General features: G+C 39.4%; 3 protein-coding genes across 5 annotated transcripts; 1 reads left to right on the top strand and 2 right to left on the bottom strand.

Annotated features, from left to right (window-relative positions):
- Nucleotides 1-719: 719 nt before the first annotated feature.
- On the bottom strand, nucleotides 720-6,274 carry LOC6574565 (ATP-dependent Clp protease ATP-binding subunit clpX-like, mitochondrial). 2 transcript variants are annotated; one of them, XM_015167517.3, is made up of 8 exons: nucleotides 6,116-6,274; nucleotides 5,321-6,050; nucleotides 2,506-3,586; nucleotides 2,171-2,447; nucleotides 1,962-2,111; nucleotides 1,673-1,894; nucleotides 1,391-1,603; nucleotides 720-1,083 (listed from the first exon to the last, which is right to left on the bottom strand). In XM_015167517.3, the coding sequence occupies exons 2-8, from the start codon at nucleotides 5,376-5,378 to the stop codon at nucleotides 1,051-1,053; spliced, it is 2,034 nt and encodes a 677-aa protein (XP_015023003.1). In that variant the 5' UTR covers nucleotides 5,379-6,050; nucleotides 6,116-6,274; the 3' UTR covers nucleotides 720-1,050. The 2 variants fall into 2 exon arrangements, with proteins under 2 accessions (XP_015023003.1, XP_043864100.1); XM_044008165.1 differs by having other exon boundaries at nucleotides 5,321-6,225.
- Nucleotides 6,275-6,322: 48 nt separating this feature from the next.
- On the bottom strand, nucleotides 6,323-7,579 carry LOC6574564 (surfeit locus protein 6 homolog). The gene is made up of 2 exons (XM_002000571.4): nucleotides 7,306-7,579; nucleotides 6,323-7,252 (listed from the first exon to the last, which is right to left on the bottom strand). Exons 1-2 carry the CDS (start codon nucleotides 7,475-7,477, stop codon nucleotides 6,390-6,392), a joined length of 1,035 nt encoding a protein of 344 aa, XP_002000607.1. The 5' UTR covers nucleotides 7,478-7,579; the 3' UTR covers nucleotides 6,323-6,389.
- Nucleotides 7,580-7,833: 254 nt separating this feature from the next.
- LOC6574563 (rho GTPase-activating protein 92B) lies at nucleotides 7,834-18,270 on the top strand. 2 transcript variants are annotated; one of them, XM_002000570.4, is made up of 5 exons: nucleotides 7,834-8,055; nucleotides 8,362-8,639; nucleotides 12,266-12,441; nucleotides 15,579-16,545; nucleotides 16,611-18,270. In XM_002000570.4, exons 1-5 carry the CDS (start codon nucleotides 8,009-8,011, stop codon nucleotides 17,459-17,461), a joined length of 2,319 nt encoding a protein of 772 aa, XP_002000606.3. In that variant the 5' UTR covers nucleotides 7,834-8,008; the 3' UTR covers nucleotides 17,462-18,270. The 2 variants fall into 2 exon arrangements, with proteins under 2 accessions (XP_002000606.3, XP_015023002.2); XM_015167516.3 differs by having other exon boundaries at nucleotides 16,608-18,270.
- Nucleotides 18,271-19,103: the final 833 nt, after the last annotated feature.

The raw sequence follows: 19,103 nt of genomic DNA, 5'->3' as shown, positions 1-19,103 counted from the left end.
CGGAACTCGCCCGAAAATCGAGTTTCGAATATGCAAGTTTTGCGTGAGTCAATTTTTTAACGAGTAGTTAACCTTAGTCAATTGAATTTGTGCAAATTTTGTTTTAGTTGAATATAATTAAATAAAATTAATCATAAATTTGTTTAATGCTTTCATACATCTTTTTATTTACCTATCTGGTATATGAAAAAAGTAATGATCTACCCCTTCTAGTTTTATTTTCAAAGTGGAATTCGTTAAGGTTACATTTGAATTAATTTCTGAGTTCGATCGTCTTGAAAATTGAATCAACTCTGAATCGAATTTTTTGCAGACTATGTTGAATCTGTAATTTCCCATGGGAAACGTTAATTTATTTCTGGAACAATCCAATGATTTTAATTTATATTTTAATCGATAAATTTTTAAAAAGTATATAAAACACATTTAATTACTTTTCATGTTTTATTTATTTATATTTTTTTTATTAAATAACTATTTAAAATTTTTTTACGTTTTGTTATACAACTTAAATTAGTTAAAAATATAATTTGCTTCTCGTCTCATTAATTAGACTATTAAAAATTTGTAACTCATTTCTTCTGTTGTCTAGTTTATATATATAAATATATGTTGTTTTTTTTTTTTTTTTTTTTTACAGTTTTTAAAGTTTAATAATATATAAACATATATTCAGAACGGAGAAAAATTAACGCAACAATCATATATTCTTGTTGATGTTTTCTCAAAATTGTTGATATTAACGAACCGTTTTTGGGAGTTTTTTTTTTATTATTATTTTTGCTTTACATTTCTAGTGAAAAAATTAGATATTTGATTGTTTTTTACAATTGCCATTTTTTTATGCTGCAAACTATTTTTGAAAGGCTGCATTTTCAAATTTGCGCTGCTTGTCAGTTTTGAATCACAGGTGCATATTGAGTGGGAAGGGGACCGATATATGTTATACATATGTATATATATATATACACATAAATATATATATTTAGATATATATAAAATTGCGAATCAGCCATTCAAAAATTGTGTGACAGCGCTTAGCAGGATGTGCTACGTACCGACCACAGTATCATTTAAACGTGACTAAAAATAATATAACATATTAACGATGATGTATATATATATAAAGAGGGGAGTGGAGTTTGGAGTTAGCACTGAATAAGCACATTTGCAAAGCAAAAATGTTTTAAGAAACGTGTAACTCAATAGAATAGTCTAAAAATGAGTTTGAATGAAAAGCGTTGCACAAAATTTTGGAAGTGGGGAAAATCAAATGGATAAGCGTTGCAGATCGTGTTGTTGCTGTTGTTGTTGTTTTTGTAAGGCTGGACGCTTTAGCTGCTGTTTAAATGATGTTGTTAATCAGGAGCTTTTACTGTTTAAGTCGTACTTTTTCACTATCTTCAAAGTTCTTATCATTATCGTTGCTGGGCTCCGAATCTGTAGTCTCCGTTGTTGAGCTGTCGGTGGTAGCGCTGGAATCGTCATCACTACTGCGACTGTAAATGGGCTTTGAATTGCCGCGCACATAGTCCGCCGTAATGTGTACGCTGCGTATATCTGATCCAGGCACTATGAACATGGGATCCAACAGCAGTTGCTCCTGTCGTATAAACAACAAAAGGCATTATTATTGTGATCATGATTGAAATTATTAGATCCGTTAACTAACCATTATGGAGCGCAGTCCACGTGCACCAGTATGCCTTTCCATGGCTAGACTTGCAATTGATTCAACCGCATCTTCCGTAAACGATAAGTCCACCTCGTCGAGGCCAAGCAGCGCTTTGTATTGAGGCACGAGAGCATTGCGTGGTTCGGTTAGAATACGCACTAGCATATTCACATTCAAACTATGGAAGGGCACAATGACCGGAAAACGACCAACGAATTCCTGTAGAGTAATCGAGTGTAATTAATTAATATAGATATATCATACTGTTTTAATTGTTGCTACTAACGGGTATCATGCCAAACTCAACGAGATCACGGGCCTGCACTTTGGTCAGGCATTTATCACGCTCCTCCTGATCGTTATCCATTGGACTGGCTGTTGATTGCGCCGCTCGACGGCCCGAGCCGCTCGTCGACGGCATGCCAAAGCCCAAATACTGTGCAAAAGAGTTGGGATTAATATATGATTACAAACGTAGCTGCTGGTCGAGCTCACCTTTTCATTTAGTCGGCGGGCAATAAGACGATCGAGGCCCGTGTAGGCACCAGAGGCAACAAAAAGTATATTCGTAGTGTCCACCTGCACTGTTTCGCCTCGCAGCTTACGCGGCGAGTTGCGCTCGGGCACATTGACCACAGTCCCTTCCAGCATCTTTAACATACCCTGCTGAACACCTTCACCGCCCACGTCGCGCAGCTGATGTATGCCAGGCACGGCGCCAATTTTATCCACCTCATCCAAGAACACAATGCCGGTTTGAGCACGCTCCACACTGAAAAAGATAGGGATATACTATGATTAGTTATCATCTAGGTAAAAGAACAATTTACTTGTAGTTGGCGTCCTGTAGCAACTTGGATATGACACTCTCAATGTCCTCGCCCACGTAGCCGGCCTGGGTGAGCGTTGTGCAATCGCAGATGGCAAAGGGCACATCCAGACAGCGGGCGATTGTCTGTGCAATTAACGTTTTGCCAGATCCCGTCGGGCCGAGCATAATGATGTTGCTCTTCTCCAATTTAACATCGTTACTTTGCCTGTCTAGTATCTCGGAGCCGGGACGATGATCGCTGCTCCGTGAGGCGTTGGCAGCGTTGCTGTTGTGCAGGCCGCTACCTAGACCGCCACCAGTCAGACCGCCGCCGAGGCCCATTTGGGCTGGTTTTGGCGGCAGCTCGTTGCCAGGACTGCTGTTCAGTGTGTGACCGATGCCGGTGATGTGTAGCAGATCCGTGCGTGGTATGCCGTCCAGTCCGCCCCCAGAGCCGCCCGCACTGGGCTGCTGCTGCAGCTGTGGCAAATTGTGATGGATGCGCTTATAATGATTGTACACGGCCACCGCTAGCACCTTCTTGGCAAAGTCCTGACCAACCACATGCTTATCCAGATATTCCATGATCTTCTGCGGTGGCGGCGGTGGCTTACGCTGATTCTTTGGCTCCTCCTTGATACGCTGCTTGGTTTCCACATCGGAGAGCACCACAAAGAAGTAGTTGCACTTGGCACACTTCACAAACCGCGTTGAGCTGACAAACGTTTCCACTTGGGTGCACGCACTGCCACATTTCGGACAGGATAAAAACTTATCGCCACTTCCGCCAGTTGTGGTTGAGCCGCCACTGCCGCCAAGACTCGACCCACCACTCCCCGGTGGTTTGGATGCGCCACTTGGACCATTGATGTCGCCGCCCTTGTCGGTTCCTGTCGTTCCACTACTGCTGTTGCCGTTTCCGGACTCCGATCTGATTCTCACTCCATTCGTTATGTCAATGTAGGCGGGTATGGCCACAACGGGCTCCAGCAGTAGCTGCCCATTGGCGGCGCATTGCTGAGTGGCCAGGTGAAATCGTCGCCGTCCAAGCCCAGTGCTCAGTATTATGCAGTTCGGTGTATGTTGTACGTGGCTGGTTCCTAAGGCAGTGATGAACAGAAAAAGAGAAGTTAATATATGTATAAGTTCTATTATTCAAAATGCAAAAGGCGATGCATAAACGTGAACTTGATTGGTGGCAAAGCACAGTTTAATCCGCATTTGCACATATGTATATAAATTATATATTTATACATCAATTCAAAGGAACAATTCAAAAGTATTTTATCTAATTATTTCTTCTGGTTATTTCCTTTAAGCATTTCGTTATAATTATTTCCTCCTGAAGAGGAGGAGCACTGTACGACTGTACGACTGATCCAAACCAGGCCTGGGCGACTGAGGAACTGCTGCAGCTGCTGCCCCTAAATATAGGCGACTTTCACTCAAACTCTAAGTCGCACTCAAATTTTTGAGCCCAGTGCCAGGTAGGATTTGTTGCAGTCGAGCTTTAAGGGACCAATGGGAAAAGTCTCTGTGGCCTCAAGCATACTAGCTTCGTTTTACTTATATATAAATAACAAATCAATACTGCTCCATACATATAGACAACTCAACCGATGTTCTTTAGTTATTGTTCTTCTTCATTTTCAACGGATGTACTACCAGTAGGCTAAATCTAGCCTGAAATAGGCTAAACTGGCAACACTGCAATTAGCAGCTACGTATATATAAAAAAAAAAATAAATAAAGTGACTCAATTCAATTAGAACCTGCAGAAACTCAAGTTCACGGAAAAACGATTCAGATTTAAAATAAGTAATAAGAAGACTAGATAACGAATTCGACAAGTGATTTATATTACTGCGGTAAAGGCTCCACAAAGGGATTTTTAATATTAAAATAAATTAATGCAAATTTTTATAAATTTACATATTGAATTAGTCATGTCAAAGGCCAAATTAATAAAATATAAAAAATAAATATATAAATACTTTATTAAAGCGCGTATTCGTCAGTAGAGCTTTCACTGTACTTTACTATATGAGCGCAACTGAAAGTAAACATTAACTTGAACCGACTCTAGCAATTTACATTTATATAATTGGCCTTTCTGCACTTCCGAAAAACCATGCGTAGATTTCCTTATGGCCCGGCACTAAAAAAAAAAAAAAGAGTTTATTGCCGGCTACTGCTACGAGAAAAACTTTTGCCATTACACCATAGGCAAAGTCTGTGACAAGCAAACAAAAATAATAAAACATACAATTTTTCGACCGAGCGACCAACCGATCATTGCGTCAAAAGCTGTAGCTGCGATAATTAAACCTCGACCATATTTAAAAACAATTCAAGTTCAGTTCAAAATCGTAAACAAGAAATCGCAACAGCAGCAACAATAACAATAACATCAACAACAACAACAATATTCAATCATCGCAAATACGATACATGCTACGTTGTCTGATTGGCATAACGTAATGACTATGCGTCGTTGACCTTCGACAAAGGCTGTTTGACATGAATTTAAATCACATAACCGAATACGAGTTAACTCCAAATCAATGACTCCATTGGCGCGCGTCTAATTTGTTAGTCAAACACACAACCTTCAATAATAGTTAAAAGTGAGTGTTCGGCTAATATAGCAGAATTTTATACGAAATTCTGATAAGCGCGCAGTATTAGACTTATTGCTTATATTGTTTTTGCTGCTTTCGGCTGCTGCGGCTGCTGCTACGTGACGCAAATGACGCAGTTACGTATACGATTTTAGACAGCATTCGTACAATTGATGTATTTGTATGTTCGCGAGAAATGCATTTTTAGCTTACCTTTTGTCCAAATTTTATATTTTGGAGCCAGCAATATTATACGCCGTACCATACTCATTATAAAGCGCTGCTGTTGCTGTTATTACGGAAATCTCAGCTGGCGGGTCGGCTTGCACACACACACACACATACACACAACGCTCTCTTCTTCTTCTTTCTTCTACTGTTCGGGGGCTGCGGGTACTGCTGTTGTTGCCAGTCTGTTCTGGACTATTTTGACAAGCAAATATTGCTAGTCATTCGTATTGGTTTTGCACAATAATCTGAATTGGCTGTTGTTTTCACTCTTAAAAGACAACAATTTTCTTTAGCGTTTCTTATTTCTCGTTCCTTGTAGCCTGTTGTACGACGCAATTGTTAATTTTTCGCTGCTGCTCTGCTGGTACTTTTGTGTGTGGAAAATGTGAATAAAATAGATTGCGCTCGGCGCTTGCCTCTACACACTTCTTTGGCGGTGTGTGAGTCTGCATATATGTGTAAGCGTGTGTGTGTGACTGTGTGCGTGTATATGTGATTGTCGGTGTGCACGTTTGTGCTTGTGTGTCGGTTTTTCTGATTTCTTTTCACACGTTATTTCGTGCTCGTTGGCCAGAGTATGTGCTTCTTCTTTTTGTTGTTCGTATTTTGGTATTCACTAGCAGATGTCTTTTTGAAACCGTTTTTGTTGCAGATCCATGACAGTTTTTAATATATCTTATTAAATAAAAACGGCCCGTATTTACTGTCCTGGCTGTAATGGGAATTACGCGATGTTGCTGTTGCTCATACTAAATCGAATTTAAATGATGGGCTCACAAAATACAACAATGTGAGACAGCTGTTATTTGGACTACAGCTGTTTGGTATGGGCTCTTCTTCTTGTCTGTGCCGCGCACCGTGGTACATACAATGACATAAACCGATCAAAATGTTAATCTAAAATCATACACAAAAGAATTTGGACTGTTTTACGGCCAGAAATATAGAAAAAATTTATATATATGAATTTAAAAAGAACTTGAATTTCGTTTTGTCAAAAAGCTTTTATTTGACTTGTAATTCTAATTTCTAATTTTTTGCCAAACAGTTTCTAGTAGCCAGGTATAATTCGGCCCTTTTTGCTAGCCTTCTTCAATTTCTTGTTTTTCTTGTCCTTGCTGCGCTTATCCAGATTTTCCTGTCGTTTCTTCTGGCGCTTCGCTATATCATGATCTACCTTTTGCTTGCGCTCCTCCCACTTTTTCTTTGCAGCCCGCTTCTCCACCTTTTTCTTCTTTATGGCCTTCTGGAGGAGCTTTGTGTCATCTTTAACTTTCTTGCCCTCAATCTTATCAAATGCCTTTTTCCAAGCAATACTATTTTGCAATTCGGCTGCCTTATCGCTTTGTCCTTGTTCCTTCAGCTCATTTATTTGTTGGCTCGTTTGTTTCAACTCTTTAAGTATTTCCTTTGGATTTTTATGCGATTTCTTGGTCTTGGCTCCTGGAGTGGCAGCAAAATCTATTTTGGAATAAACTATTTTCGACTCCTCGTTAAATACAGGTTTCTGCTGAATGGGCTGAATTTTTGACTTGCTATCTGGCTCTTCCTCTCCATCTTTATTTGATACTGTTTTGATAACTCCATTTTTCAGTTTGTTTTGTTTTATATTCTCGTTTTTCATTATTTTTGCAGAGGATTGGAGCAGCTTTTGTACGCCCTTACTCCGCTTGAGTTTCTTTGCTTCGCGCCTCTTCTGTTGCCGTTCAGTGGTCGGTCGCTTTTTCTGGCGCATTTTGTTCTTTATGGATGCAATGCGTTCATCCACATCCTCCTCCTCCTTCATCTCATGTTCTTTTCCGGCGTTGTGGTTGTTTCTACGCTTGGCTTTAGTTGAATGTTTCAACTTTGCACCTTTTGTCTTTGACGTATTTTCATCATCAGAAAGCAGATACTCCTCAAATGTTTTTTTTTCTACAATGTCGATGTATGAATGTAATGTTTAATAATGCTTGCTTTATATTTACCATCTTTTTTAGAATAAGGCACATTGTGCATTATCAACAGGCGATATACCTGTTTCTCAAACCGTTTTCTTTTTGTGTAATCGTCTTCTACTTTGCACTCTTTTATGCCATGTTCTTTGTTATATTTTTCCCGAATGCTCTCCACAGCGTATTCAGCGTCAAAATATTCCATTGGAAATTTGAGTAAAATTCAATGTTGTCAAAAATAAAAATTAACTTTGACTTCACACGTGCAACTGAGGCTCATTAGAGAGAACATTTGCCAAGTTGTGATAGTTGGCTACTCGATTAGTTAATCGAATAATTTATTGAATTGATTTTTGAATACACTTTTTTGAATATAGTTTTTAATATAGTTATGTTAGAAATTTTTTTTATTTAATAATTAATATTATATTCGTTGTATCCAAATTTATTTAGTTGTGCGATAATATTCAACGTTATCGATAGTTTCAGTCGCTTTGCTTGCAACTTCTCCTATCTGAGTGATAGCCATCGATAGTTGATCGATATTCACATACCTTGACTTTACATCATTTTTCAGTAATTCGTCGGCCGAGAATGACTAATTTTTGCCAGTGTTTAAAAATATTTGTAAATGCCGAGCTAATTTAATACAGTAAAATAAACCACAACAAAGTGCATTTTGTTTTTGTTAGACGTAAAACGGCGGTCAGAAGTGTGTGTGCAGAGCGGCAACAATATGAAGAAACAATTTGCAAAAATTAAAATTGCTGCTGAAAATTTAAGGTAAGTGCAAAGGCCAGGGCGGCAGCCGTGAAGACGCGACGAAATGCCAGACAAAAGCGCAAGCAGTCAGCGGCGGGCGCAGGTGTTGCCTCATAACAACAACAAAAACAACAACAAACACAACAAAAACAAATCAATGCCAAAATAAAGCACAGCGCTTACGTTTTTTATATGCATGTTTCTTACGTCGCTGATGACCTAACGGCATTCGTGTGTAATGGCATTTACATATATGTATTTCTATCGATGCCTCAGTGTCTGTATTTGATTTCGCTTTGTTTTGTTTTGCTTTGTTTCTTCACACAGATCTACAAAATCTGACTGCAAAGATTTTGAGCTAGAGACCATTGAGAAGCAGGTAGACCGATATCGCGATACCATTGAGAAAATTGTGCGCAAATTACCAGCGCTCAGCAACAGCAGTGGCGGCAGCAGCAGCAGCAGCAGTAATGGCACCGTTACCATTGAGGAGCATGACAAGCGCATCAAGAAGAACACGCACTACAAGATTGCCCAAGCGCTGGATGAGTCGGCCAAGGAGTTACCCAAGGATATGCCATTGCACAAGGTTCTAGCAAATTGTGGTGAGTAGCTAACTCCAACTGTGTGTGTGATCATGTGTGTGTTGGGTGTTTTTATCGGCGTCTCGCTGGCTGTGATAAGGGCGACACTTAGAAAAAATTCTAAATTGAAAAAACATTAAAAATGAAACCGCATAAAAAGCGCAAGGTGTGCACAGTTATGTATGTGCTTGCGTGTGTATGTGTATACACATGTAGGCGCATAAATTTCTATGCATATGCTTTGATGACTGTGTGTCAGGGGCTTGCGTGCGCTCTCCAAGTGTGTGTGTGGCCTCGCCTTGTCTGCGCTTGGCCTTGTGGCATTTACATTTCTCAACTCGGCGTTGTCGATTGTTATACCCTATTCCTATTGATAATGTATAGAAGGGTATCTTGCTATTGTATAAATAATTAAGATTGTTAGTGGGTATATGTATCTTCTTGGACTCTCTCTAAGCATAATATCGATTATCAGCATATATAAATTAAGACCAACTTACAGACAGCGTATTTCATTTATCATAGTATAAGATTATATACTAGACTATGTAAGTATACCCGATACAGGGTATATTCTAGTCTTGCTATGGCTAATCTCTCTAAATCACTATTTACTTGCTGTTGTTGTCGCTGCTGCTTAGCGCGTTTTTTAATCATTATAATAATTTTATGATGATTTTTTTTTCGTTGCTTTCTTTTACACAGCCATTCGCTGGATTGGCTGCCCTCTGCTGCGGTTTGCCGCTCTTATTTTTATTTGCTTATCTATTTATACAGTTTTTGTTTTTTGTTTTTTGTTTTTTTTTTCTTTGTTTTGATTGTTATTGTGTTTACGTATTTAGCCCCCGCCTTTACCTCCGCCAGGCAGCACCAGCCTTTTAATGCCCTGTTTTATGGCCCGCTACTTTCAATCAAAACTCCATTGTGCATTTCTTTTAGTGCAAGACAAAGGTCCAGTAAAAGTGATCTGCAATAATTATCTTATGATTATGATAAGTTGAGTAAAGAAGTAAAAGTTGGGCCAAAAAGAAATAAGCTTCCTACATAAATATGAGCATACATATGTATATAAATATATAAATATTCATAATAGCCCCCACACCTTTTTTATACTCATTCACGAAAGTGAATCAGTATATTGGTTTTGTGCAATGTCCGTCTTGCTGTCCGTCCGTCTGTCCGTCTGTCCGTCCGTCCGTCTGTCCGTCTGTCCGTATGAACGCAATCTATTTCGGCGCTATTGAAGCTAGAGACTTGAAATTTGGAGCACATACTCGTGTATATCTCCGATTTATAAAGTGTTAAAATTTTTCCCGATCCGCCCACTAGGGGCGTGGCAAATCGGAAAATGCATTTTCCGATATACCAGAAATCATGTTTGTTGAAGAGCTAGAAAGCTGAAATTTGGTATGTAGGTCTGCGTTGACCACCCAAGATTACGAGCTATGGCGGATATATCTACGCCCATTGGGGGCGTGGCAAATCGGATAAAACTGTATCTCCTAAAGTTGTAAACCTAGAATGCTGAAATTTTGCACGTCAGCTAATGGTATGATTCTATAAAGTCTGAAGATAAATTACAAGTCTACGCCCATTGGGGGAGTGGCAAATCGGACCTGAAGATATAGTGATTTTTTAAATTCTCCTATATTTTGGACACTATTGATGGCAGAGACCTCAAATGTTGTATATATACTCGGACTGATCACCCAAGACCAAAAAGTTTTGTCGGATATATGTCCGCTCACAGGGGGCGTGGCAAACCGCAAAAGTTTATATCTCCTAAAGTATAATAGCTAGAAGCTTCAAATTTGGATAGTTGAGTTACTGGTAGCCTCCTCTATCGATTCCCCAAAACTAATCTTTACGCCTCTTTAGGGGCGTGGCATATCGAAAAATACCCTGTAATTTTCACATTTTTTGAGGGTAAGCATTCAAAATTTGCAGTTAGGGTACCGTTATCCCTTTCTAAAAACTGACCAAAAATGAGGTGTCTACGCCCAGTTGGGGCGTGGCAAATCGGAAAAACCTGTATATTCTACAGTATTAGAGCGAAACTTAACTACTAAATTGTTGATGGGATGTGAATGAGTATTCCGCAGTCGGTAACGCCCGACTGCAACGTTCTTACTTGTTTCGTTTGTTGCTATTCCCTCTCATTCTCTCTCTCTTTCCCCACTTTTTGCTATATTACTCATTATTGACTCCACTTACGCTTTTAGCATTTGAGACACACACACAATCACGCACAGAGGCTCACATAGTCATTTTTAAGCACACCAGATGCGTGCAGCAATTGCAATTTAGTTGAGCGCTGCGTCAGCGTCGACTGCAGCAGCGACGCATCAGCATTTACAGCTTCAAGTTTACCTTGGTTCAACGTTCATTTGATAAGCTCTGTCCACAGCATTATGACATAAAGCGAACAAAATAAAGCCTTTGTCTGGTCTCCATGCAAAAGTAGGTGAACTATTCATGCATACGACTCTCCCGTGCTCTCATCTATCGCTCCGTACGTGTATTGTATATGATTCGTGTTTGGTCAACTCTATATATTTGAATTTACACAAAGTTCACGTACACAAATGCTAACAAGGAAGCATATATGTTAATGCAAATAGTATTTGTGTGCAGTTAACGAGTATACCTAGCCAATCACTTTTTCTTTTGCTCCGTTTGGAGTTTTCTCTTCAATTTTGAAGTTATATAAACCTATTTTACATTTAAAGTGGGTCAAAAGAAGATCATATAATTTTTTGCAAATTGAAAGTTAAAAAATTTGTCATATATGTATTTTATATTAAATTACATATGTATTTATATTATGACCGTTGATGTATTCAAAAATATGTCTCAATGCCTTAGCTTTTTATTATATTATTTTGATTTAAATAGATCTACGATCAATATATAATAATTTTTTGATGATCGCCAAATTCAAAAATATCCAATTTAAAAAAAAAGTTTTTGTTTCTTATTTAACTCAGTTGTTTACTTGGGAGCTATTTTGTATTATTAACTTTACCAATATAACTTAGTTGCAGAATTTTGAATTCCCGAATTAAATTCAAGCGACAGCTATTATTATTCAGCCACCCTCATGAATTTGCCACACTGTACCAAGTGTGCCCTTTTGTAATTTATTTCTTAGGCACGACACGCTTTAATTCCACCTTCTCGTCTCATCGCCTTCGCTTAGCCACGACGAGCATATCTTCAATTTTATACTTCACTTGTGTTGTCGCCATTCCCTCTGCAGCGGGCCCCTATTGTACTGTCGTATTGTGGGCTCCGCTGCCGGCGTCGCACTCAACACAATTATCACAATTTTGCTTACTCAGCTTCGTCAGAGCAGCTATAGTTACGCCCCCGCGCCCGCTTCCACAATGCACGGCCCACAACTTTGAACCGGCAGCTATAATAACAACAACAACACCACCACCAGCAGCCGCAGCAGCAGCAGCAACAACAACAACTTTTGCTACCGTCCTTTCGGCTGCGATAAGGTCTTAAATAAGCATTGACTTCCTCACTTAGACACGCTGAAATACAGACACACACATACACACACAAACGTTTCCTTTACATCATCAAAATAATGTTTTGTATTTATTTAAACTAAAAAAAAACTCTTTCGCAATTTGCAGCCGAGCTGGAGAAGACAATCGCCGAGTGCATCATCGAGAGCGAACTGGAAACGGAGACGAAAGTTGTGCGGCGTTTAAAAAACATCTTAGATAAAGAAATACAAGAGATCTCAACGCTAAAGCGTAATGTGTCGCGCACACTACAGGAATACACCTCACTGAAGCGCAGCCATGAGGTAAGATATCATTCCGCGACCCCAAATTAAGCATCAGACAGCAGATAAATCGTTGACTCTCTGCATAAGAGGTTGTACACAGTAAGAAATGAATGTTGATTTCAATTCTTAAAAATCATTCCTTAAGAATTATAGAATCGGCTATATAAAAATAAGCTTAGCAAAGTTTTGGGCTGATGAAAATCATATCTATTTGATAAGTGTAAACAAAAAGTGAAATCAACATTAATTTTACTGTAACTCTTACCAAATATCTTTCTTCATTACGTTTCTTTGTACCTTTAAGTTATTCAGGCGAAAAATTGTATGAAAGGTAAAAATTATAAGCAGCTGTTCAAAAATGATTTGTGATAATAATGTAGCACTTATCCAAATTGTGGAATGCGCGTTGATTATGTTTCAAATGACCACGATTACAGAGAGAGAAAGAGAGCGAGAGAGAGAGAGTCAAAGTGCGACGGTAACAAACAATCAAATAGCAGCAATAACAATAAGTATTTATACAACTTCTCAATTGTGTGGAGCTCAGAGCTTAATGCACAGTGGTCTAATATCACGCGAGGCCTCCAATTACAGAGGTGCTACTCATATATACCATAAATTGAAACTATGATTGTCTGGTTTATCATTGTGGCGCAAATGGAACTCGGTTTAATATTATTTAGTTGATTTTTCAGGAATTTACAGGAATTTCTCATATAGTTACTAGTTGCTATTTCTGGGGTTTCTTTTAACAATATTTTAGGAATTTCATGTTACTTGATTCTCTTGTCATTCAGTTAGCTTACGTTAAATTAGATCTAGATCTAGCATATATAGCTTATCAAACGTAAACTTCCCTTCGTTTGTGCAAAGCTCCGCTCCAATTTGTTAATTTGGCTATTTCCTCTCTTCTTTAGCTGATAAATATCTCTCGCACATTTTGCACACTTTTTCAATTGACTCTGAAACACTGTGCCTTGTGCATGGCCAGCCACGACCGGATGACAAGCGCCGGCCAAGAAAGCAATCAATTCTTTATTCTTTTCTCGCTCTCTCTCTCTCTTTATAATTTCAGTTTATTTCTTTCTTTATTATCTCACAATAGAATTGTTGCCATTTGTTTTTGTTGTTGCTGTTGTTATTCGATTTCATACGTCGCTTGGCGTCGCTTGTCTTTATGATATGTCCGCAGGATTGTTTGGCTTTTTAACGACTCTTGTTCCAATTTCTCTCGCAACTGGCATGAGTCGTTGTTAGTACAGTAGATGCCCTATTAACGAACAGCTGCTGCGAAACTATTTCTGCGCAGGATATTTACATTGTCAAGTAAAAAATGCATATGTGAATTTTTTATATTTTCTTCAAGAGTGTTTATAATATCTAGAATTCGCAGTCAGGTTCTACTTTAGCCCTGTCGGATTACTCTGGCCGTTAGCATTTGATGATTACTTGACAAGTTTTGTGACGACGCAGTCAATATTTTGTTCACTTCTTGCTTTTATTTATATGATATTGCTTTTGGCACTGCTTTCCGCTTTACAAGCCAAGACAACTCGACGACACGCTTTATGTCGTATATGGAGAGTCGGGCAAATCAGTCGCAATATAATTGTTGCTGCTGTTGTTGATGTTGTTCGAGTGCTGCTTAAGGTGTCGGAAGACGTTCATTGACTTGGCCAGACAACCGAGTGACATCATAATTGAAAATTGAGCCAATGAGCGAATGAGTGAACGAGTGAGTCGCAGCTGTCAGACCATTAATTGTCTATTCGTATCATATTTTAGTAGCATTTCTTAGACACCCTACATACGCATATATGTGCGCCATAATCTTATCGATAGCATTCGAGTCGGCTCAATAAAACGTAATGCGGGCAACCTCTAGCTTTTCATATTGGGAACGCTCTAATTGAGCCATATATGCGATATGTGTCCGACACAGTTACATACATCATTTTTGGTGTACCTTGCAAGTGCTAACTGCCGATCTTCGTAGCTGTCCCGCATACCCAGTTTCAACTCTAATGTAGGTCATTAGAGGTTATATTTATATGCATATCCATATCCATATATATATGATATATTGTGAGTCACACGTCGACTGGCATTGGAATATGTTGTTTGGGGCTTAGTTTATAATTAGATGGTGAATGCCATTGTTTGCTCATTCCCAGTTGCAGATTGATTGACAGCAGCATAGTGAAAGAGTGAGAGGTCTATAGAGTTACTATTGAATAAAAGAAAACGAAAGAGCAAGAGAGAGAGAGAGAGAGAGAGAGAGAGCGGTTAATTTGTCACGATTTTGCTTATTTTTAGCAAACTTACAACGTCCGACCTATTGACGAAACGTGGAGGGAGGAAAGTATGCGACGCGATAAGGAATATTATAAGGGCAGCATTGTTGGGCCGATTAAATACTCTTTAAGAGCTAACATAAAGAAAGAGTTAAATGAAATTAAAAAAATACTAAACATTTGCTAGAATTATTTAGTTGTAGTTGGCAATGGTATCCTCCCTTTATGTAGATTTATAAATTATTCCGATATATAGCTTAGATTAGTAGAATATAACAAGACTTGCTTAAAGCCACGGGAAATTTAATTTTATAAAAATGATTTCCATTCATTGCTAAGCTTTCTTATATAATATCTCAGTTAAGAGTTCAGCAGTCCCTTCGAATATTCCGTACAAACCCGTAGAAAATACTATTCACGATTTTCTTATCAATTGCCGTAGAATTAAATCGCCTGGCTAATGCCGAAGTTGTGACTCAGTGCTTGAGGCAATGTGTGGTGTGTCAATTTGCCGCAAATATCGGTCAGGCCCATTAAATGTATCAAATTTACGTTGTAAATGTTTCCGTTTGCGCGTACAACAAAAGCATTGATTGACACAGCTGGCCAAGGGGTCTATTTATAGTCTATACTCTCAATGGGGCACTAGTGGAGAGTGCAGCAAACATGACAACAACAATCACGGACACTTGTCGCGCAACGACGACGAGTTGTAGGTGGGTAAAGATTACAGTAGGGGAGCTCAGTGTCGAGAAGCGTGTGAAAATGACACCAAGTCCAAACAAAAGAAAGACAAGTGAGAGATTTCTTATCGGTGGAATGTTTGACTAAACTGATGAACGGCCCATTTTTAATTTTCAGGCTGCCATACGACTGGATGAGCCCATGGCCAAGGTGAATCACATTAAGACCCAGCAGGAGGAGTGTGAAGTGAAGCTGGAAAAGGAGCGCGATGCATGGGCCGCACAAATGCTGGAGCTAATTGCCAAAGAGGACGAGATCGTCAACTGCATTCAGGACTATGTGCTCAACCAAAGAAACTACCATGAACGTGCGCTGCAGCAGGTGAATGCTTCGCTAGCGCGCATTCAGGACACCATACAGGGCACAGAGAAGTCGCGATTTGGCACCTCGCTCAAGGAGCATTTGCAGTCGACGCACCGTGACATCTCCTACATTGTGGAGCTCTGCTGCTGCTGCCTGCTGGAGCACGGGCTCGAGGAGGAGGGTCTGTTGCGTGTGGGCTGTGCCAGCACCAAGCTGAGGCGCATGAAGCACGCGCTGGAGGCGCAGCATGTAAAGACACCCCTGCCGCTGGAGTATCAGGATCCACATGTCATTGGCTCCATACTGAAGCTGTATCTGCGCGAACTGCCCGAGCCGCTGCTCACCTACGGGCTGTACAAGGACTTCATACGCGTTGCTGAGCGGCACACTGAGGCGGAGCGCAAGACGGAGATTAAGGCTATTCTGAGCAAGCTACCCAAGGAGAACTATGCCAATCTGCGCTATCTCACACGCTTTCTGGCCCTGATGCAACAGCGGGCCGTGCACAATAAGATGAGCTCCCAGAACTTGGCCATTGTGATGTCGCCCAACATGCTCTGGCCGCGCGTTGACAAGAGCAGCAACGCAGCAGCCGACTATATTGGCCAGGTGAACAGCTCCTCGGCCGCCAACATCATTGTGGAGCTGCTGATCAGTCAGTGGGATTACTTCTTCGATGGCGATGTCGAGTTCTATGTGACGCTGCAGCGCAATAAACTTTTTGTCGAAGGCAAAAGCAAATCGAATTCCTCTAATGAGCATTTGGATAAACACGATGGTGGTATGTATTAGGCATTAGGCAATTTTATAGCAGCTATTTAACTCTCTTTCGTGTCATCCTAGAAGTCATGGAGAGTCCACGTTATGGAACACTGCGCCGCCAAAAGCCCAATGCGCCCTCGCCTCCAAATAAAAGCGAGGCCACCAGCAATGGTGTTGGCTCCAATCACCGGCCGCATGCCAAGGAGCTGTTCCCGCAGCAGGATGACAAGCCAGAGAAGCAGGAGAAGCAAGAGAAACCTGCAAAGCCTCCGCTGCCCAATCTGTCATCATTCCAGCAGTCTGCTTCAGCCGGCCAGCCGACGCACACACAGCTGGAGGCATTGCCGCCGCCACCAGTGACGCCCGCCAAGCCGGTTCCAATGACGCGCACACAGTTCTTTGGCCTGGACAATCTGCCCTCGCCCACAGCGGATCGGAGGAGCATCGATAGCATTGGCAGTTTTCGCTTAAAGCCCGATGTGCCGCAAAAGCCGCAGTTACCCAAGAGGCCTGTGGCGCTGGCTGTAGCGAGCGGAGGTGGGGGTAGTGGTGGCCCCAAATCCGATAGCAAGAGCGACGACGAGGCCATAACGCCCACACAAGCAACAATTGACAATGGCAACGTACGCTTCACTACGGAGAAATTCATAGAGAAGCTACGACACGAAAATTGTGATACAAACGGCACGCGGGAGGAGGCATCGACGGGAACAACAAACAACACCAACACCAACACAACGGCAACCACAGCAACAACAATAAATAGTACGGCCGGCTCAGAACACAATCATAATCATGAGCGGCAGCCGTCGATGGGAGAGAAGGAGCTGCAGGCCATGCCTACCACACCCATATCGCCCAATTCATTTCACACTCCCAAAAGGCCAACGGTGCCAGCGCCGCCGCCGCCGACAATACGCAAACCGTCGGAATAGTGTAGTCAATAGCGAATCCTTAGTTAACCGGTGGCGCTTTCTATATGTTAACCGTAAGACTTGAACGCACAGTAATTTAGTTAAAACAACAACAACAAATCAAACAAAGCCTTTCAATAAGTTGCATTAAATTATATAGCGATATATATTTAATAGATATATAATAGAGTGAAAGCAACTTAATATTCTGTATTCAGCATTTGTATTCTTTGCAATTAAAATGATATGTGTTTTATTTTAGCCATATGTGAAAAGATATACATATAAACATTATATAATATACACATGTATTAGTTTATAGTAGGCATTCATGAATTAACTCAATTTTTGTCGAAATTTACGCAATTTTTTAATTATTATTGTTATCCTTATTTAAAAGGTTGTGATACACAGAAAAAGATAAAAAAAAAAAAAACAAACATGAAGGTTTGAGTTTCCTTAATTTTGCTTTGCTCTGTTCCCTATTTCTGAAAGACAATTTCAAGTGTGATTTAAAATTTGAAAAATTTGTTGCCTTCGTTTTTAAATTTGTTACGCTTTGTACTAACCGAAATTGAACTGGTCTTCGAAATTCTTCGAGAAGAGGAACTTGTGAAGATGATAAAGCGCCGCTCGAGCGTTTTTCTATGTACATAGTATATATATATTTTATTGAAAGTCTTATCAGTTTTAATTGACGTACTCTGTATTTTTGCTTTATTATTTTGTAATGCAACTATTAATATTACTTTTTATCTATATTAAATCGATGTATGAATATTTGTTGTGTATATAAAATATACATTAAAAGTCATTTATGATTTCATGAACTATTTAGTTATTTTCTTTCGTATATTTATAATTTATCTGTAAATTGCAATCGTGAATATGAAAAATATAATTAAGCGTTTATTCAGGGCGTATAAAATAGGAAAGAGAATATGAATGATTGAATCAAGTGATGAGGCAGATGTTTGCTTGGCAAAGCAAACAAAATATATATATTGTCAGCAATTCTATGAAGTAGTTTATATAGTTTATATAGTCTGCTACACTGAGACTTTGGCGTGAGTTTCTTATAAACTAAAAAGCAATATACTTGTTCTATTAGTTAACTTTTTACAGCTTTCAAAACTCTCGATCTATTTTTCCTAATATTTTTTACTACTTTTTCTAAACTTTTTTATATAATTCTCTGTAAGCTGAACTAGTTAAGAACCAGGCACAACTAACCATAAGTTAAATCGATCTACCTTTAACTATTATTCAAAGCATTTTCATTTCTAAAAAAATAATAATCATAATCCAGAAAGATGTTGGATAAATCGTAATATTTGTGCCAGAATTGAATTGAATACCTGATTGAACATCTAAGAAAGCTATATAAATGCCTAAAGCAAAGAACTTGCACCTAACATCATCTATCATATCTATACACTATATTCTCAAAAAATTATTACATTATATAAACGCTTCCACTGAAGCATAGAAAGCGAATAAGAATTATAAAATTGATATAGAAGTCAGACCAAGCTTAGAGAATGATGAATCAAAAGCTGAAGGCACATCGTACACATATACATATATACATATATAGTATTTATAGCTGAAGAGTTCAGATAATGTTGATAAATTTGGAAATATATATTCTGCTACAATTGAA

The sequence above is a fragment of the Drosophila mojavensis genome, unplaced genomic scaffold (assembly GCF_018153725.1).
Source record: "Drosophila mojavensis isolate 15081-1352.22 unplaced genomic scaffold, ASM1815372v1 contig_231, whole genome shotgun sequence".
NCBI lineage: Eukaryota > Metazoa > Arthropoda > Insecta > Diptera > Drosophilidae > Drosophila > Drosophila mojavensis.
The sequence above is the reverse complement of the archived record's forward strand: the minus strand, read 5'-3'. Positions and strand labels throughout refer to the sequence as shown.

Excerpts from the sequence above, each read along its gene's own strand:
- LOC6574564 (XM_002000571.4), bottom strand. The coding sequence starts at position 7,477 with ATGGAATATTTTGACGCTGAATACGCTGTGGAGAGCATTCGGGAAAAA. Across the intron at positions 7,253-7,305 it reads GCCTTATTCTAAAAAAGATG|AAAAAAAAACATTTGAGGAG; the intron begins GTAAATATAAAG and ends TCGACATTGTAG.
- LOC6574565 (XM_015167517.3), bottom strand. The coding sequence starts at position 5,378 with ATGAGTATGGTACGGCGTATAATATTGCTGGCTCCAAAATATAAAATT. Across the intron at positions 2,112-2,170 it reads CCCGCCGACTAAATGAAAAG|TATTTGGGCTTTGGCATGCC; the intron begins GTGAGCTCGACC and ends TCTTTTGCACAG. Across the intron at positions 1,604-1,672 it reads GTGGACTGCGCTCCATAATG|GAGCAACTGCTGTTGGATCC; the intron begins GTTAGTTAACGG and ends TTTATACGACAG.
- LOC6574563 (XM_015167516.3), top strand. The coding sequence starts at position 8,009 with ATGAAGAAACAATTTGCAAAAATTAAAATTGCTGCTGAAAATTTAAG. Across the intron at positions 8,640-12,265 it reads CAAGGTTCTAGCAAATTGTG|CCGAGCTGGAGAAGACAATC; the intron begins GTGAGTAGCTAA and ends CGCAATTTGCAG. Across the intron at positions 16,546-16,607 it reads TTTGGATAAACACGATGGTG|AAGTCATGGAGAGTCCACGT; the intron begins GTATGTATTAGG and ends GTGTCATCCTAG.